General features: G+C 34.8%; 1 protein-coding gene across 1 annotated transcript in view; it reads right to left on the bottom strand.

Annotated features, from left to right (window-relative positions):
* LOC103608847 (olfactory receptor 1086-like) overlaps positions 1–370 on the bottom strand; it is a 1,902-nt gene extending 1,532 nt beyond the window's left edge. The window contains exon 1 of the mRNA XM_008593238.1: positions 14–370. Within this exon, the coding sequence (XP_008591460.1) occupies positions 14–277 (264 nt within the window). The 5' untranslated portion in view covers positions 278–370. The remainder of the gene's footprint in view (positions 1–13) is intronic.
* Positions 371–768: the final 398 nt, after the last annotated feature.

The following is a 768-nucleotide window of genomic DNA, read 5'->3' as shown; positions in this document are numbered from 1 at the left end:
GGAATGAAATGACATTATTCTTTGACATAAAATCTGTTAACATATTTGGGGTAATAATTGAAGGAAAACAGGCATCCACAGAAGAGAGCACACTCAGAAAATAATACATGGGGTTATGAAGCCTGGAATTCCCAATAACCAATGCAACCAGCCCTAAGTTTCCCATGAGAGTAAAGAGGTAAATAGCTAGAAACAGGAAGAAGAAGATGATCTGCAGTTCAACATTGTCTGTGAAGCCCTTCAGTACAAATATGGTGACTTCAGTGACATTCTTCATGTTGTTATCTCATAGAACAAACTTGAAGATTTTTATAAAAATACAATTCATATCATTATGAAAATAAGAAACAATATTGTGACTCAAGGTAACATGAACTATGTCTTTATATTTATTTCTTGACGATGCATAATTTCCAAGCAGCAGATCAGGAAACAACAAGTCTGTGGATGGAGGGTTGTCGCAACTCACTGAAGAATTGAGTGTACAGGGATTCACTCGGTGGCTGAGCTCATGCCGTTTATGAAACCATCAGGCAAACTGGCTAATTTACCACTGAACTCTGTTAATAGTTTTCCTATTAAATCACATGAAAATATAGTACATAGCTAAAATATTTTTTTTCACCTCCCAACATATAAGTATGAGCATCAGTGAACAGAACAAAGGCATAGGATGTCAGTATTCTAGATCTTTCAGCAATTGTGTAAAATGACTTTCTACAAACAAGTCACCTGTAGATTGAGAATATTAATATTTATTTTACAACT

This window comes from Galeopterus variegatus, unplaced genomic scaffold (genome assembly GCF_000696425.1).
Source record: "Galeopterus variegatus unplaced genomic scaffold, G_variegatus-3.0.2 Scaffold8915, whole genome shotgun sequence".
Lineage (NCBI taxonomy): Eukaryota > Metazoa > Chordata > Mammalia > Dermoptera > Cynocephalidae > Galeopterus > Galeopterus variegatus.
This window is presented reverse-complemented; position numbering and strand designations above follow the sequence as displayed.